At 48.8% G+C, this 2,500-nt stretch overlaps 1 protein-coding gene across 6 annotated transcripts in view; it reads right to left on the bottom strand.

Moving 5' to 3' along the window:
* Positions 1 to 2,500, bottom strand: part of srgap2 (SLIT-ROBO Rho GTPase activating protein 2) — a 129,647-nt gene that overhangs the window by 29,252 nt on the left and 97,895 nt on the right. For all 6 annotated transcript variants that reach the window (XM_083771595.1, XM_083771597.1, XM_083771596.1 and 3 more), the window contains exon 9: positions 1,231 to 1,428. In XM_083771595.1, coding sequence (XP_083627721.1) covers positions 1,231 to 1,428 — 198 coding nt within the window. The remainder of the gene's footprint in view (positions 1 to 1,230; positions 1,429 to 2,500) is intronic.

Here is a 2,500-nt window from a genome sequence, read left to right as displayed (position 1 = left end):
GGAAAAAAGACAACCACAAGGTTTGTGCAACATTTCATGGCTCATGGCATTGAAGCTCTAAAATGCGCTGGACTTCAACATAATCCCAACTGGACAGTAGGACAAAGACGTTTTAATGAAAAACAGTGGATTAAGAACCTCAACACGGATTTTCCGGGAGGTTTAAACATGCCTAAAATCAGATCTTGAAAACAACAAAACCTAAACGCAGGATTAAACTGGAGAAATCTAAAAATGATTGGATCAGACTTCCTTCCGATACATGGCGAATGCATTTATTCCTTGCATTGTGCCTAAAACATGTTGCGACGTGCGGTCGCAACATATTTAGACACAGTGCACTGAAGGTTTTTTAATTCCCCCCCCCGGAAGTAAAGATTTGAGTTATAAACGTTCAGCAGATCTACAAGCTCATAAGATCTACAAGCTCATAGCGCTATGAGCTTGTAGATCTTTTTTTTCTTCCAATAGCTAAAGTATAACAGAATGCTTAAAACACCAAAAGGGGTTCTCGTACAGAATGGATAAAAAGACGCTCTTCCATTGATGACTTCTATTAGTTCTATATTAATCCAAATGACTGAAATCAGTCGACCGGCGTCTGACAACTTTAATCTATGCGGACGGAGGGACAGACTGACAGACGGACAGACTGAGGGACAGACGGAGGGACAGACAGAGGGACACACAGACGGACGGACAGACTGAGGGACTGAGGGACAGACGGAGGGACACACAGACGGACGGACAGACTGAGGGACTGAGGGACAGACGGAGGGACACACGGACGGACGGACTGAGGGACTGAGGGACACACGGACGGACGGACAGACTGAGGGACTGAGGGACACACAGACGGACGGACAGACTGAGGGACTGAGGGACAGACGGAGGGACACACGGACGGACGGACAGACTGAGGGACTGAGGGACAGACGGAGGGACACACGGACGGACGGACAGACTGAGGGACTGAGGGACAGACGGAGGGACAGACTGACAGACGGACAGACTGAGGGACTGAGGGACAGACGGACAGACGGACAGACGGACAGACTGAGGGACTGAGGGACAGACGGAGGGACACACGGACGGACGGACAGACTGAGGGACACACGGACGGACGGACAGACTGAGGGACACACGGAGGGACACACGGACGGACGGACAGACTGAGGGACAGACGGAGGGACAGACGGAGGGACACACGGACGGACGGACGGACCGCACCGTGAAGTAGAACTGCTCCGTCTCCTGCTGATTGGCCCGTCTCTTGGCCAGGCTGGGCTTGCTGAGATACGATTCGCTGACGGTGGACTTGACCGACTCCATGCTGTTGCTGTGGTGGAAGCACTCGGACACGTCAAAGTCCTCCACGGTCACCATGTCCTGGATGGTGGAGAGGGTGGCCTCCATCGTCTTCTTCACCTGTTAGGAGGAGGAGGGGTTAATACTGTCACCATGGTTACTGTCACCATGGTGGAGAGGGTGGCTTCCATCGTCTTCTTCACCTGTTAGGAGGAGGAGGAGGGGTTAATACTGTCACCATGGTTACTGTCACCATGGTGGAGAGGGTGGCTTCCATCGTCTTCTTCACCTGTTAGGAGGAGGAGGAGGGGTTAATACTGTCACCATGGTTACTGTCACCATGGTGGAGAGGGTGGCTTCCATCGTCTTCTTCACCTGTTAGGAGGAGGAGGAGGGGTTAATACTGTCACCATGGTTACTGTCACCATGGTGGAGAGGGTGGCTTCCATCGTCTTCTTCACCTGTTAGGAGGAGGAGGAGGAGGAGGGGTTAATACTGTCACCATGGTGGAGAGGGTGGCTTCCATCGTCTTCTTCACCTGTTAGGAGGAGGAGGAGGGGTTAATACTGTCACCATGGTTACTGTCACCATGGTGGAGAGGGTGGCTTCCATCGTCTTCTTCACCTGTTAGGAGGAGGAGGAGGGGTTAATACTGTCACCATGGTGGAGAGGGTGGCTTCCATCGTCTTCTTCACCTGTTAGGAGGAGGAGGAGGGGTTAATACTGTCACCATGGTTACTGTCACCATGGTGGAGAGGGTGGCTTCCATCGTCTTCTTCACCTGTTAGGAGGAAGGCTTGAACTGCAGTGTTAATTCTATTGACTAAAAACTGACAAAGAATGTGCGTCGACAAATTTTTTTCACTGACAAATAAAATAAAAACATATTTGACGACTAAAACAAAGACAATATGTGACTAGTTATTTTTATTTATTTATTTTTTATATGAAAGCATAATAATGATATTGGTTAACACTATTTGAATGGCCCACAGCTAGCTCTATTCTTATAACTGACAGGTATGTTTAAGCTCTTATTTCATATTTACATGTCAAAGTAAAGCTCTGAAAAGTTTTGTCAGACGTGTTAGTCTTGCTGTGCCATTAAATCTCTTTTTTGTCTTTCCATTACGTAATCACATAATCACCAGATCGCAAAAGTATTTGAGATAATCGCTTCAGTACGTCGTTA

Source organism: Protomyctophum parallelum (assembly GCF_964188405.1).
Source record: "Protomyctophum parallelum genome assembly, chromosome: 8".
NCBI lineage: Eukaryota > Metazoa > Chordata > Actinopteri > Myctophiformes > Myctophidae > Protomyctophum > Protomyctophum parallelum.
This window is presented reverse-complemented; position numbering and strand designations above follow the sequence as displayed.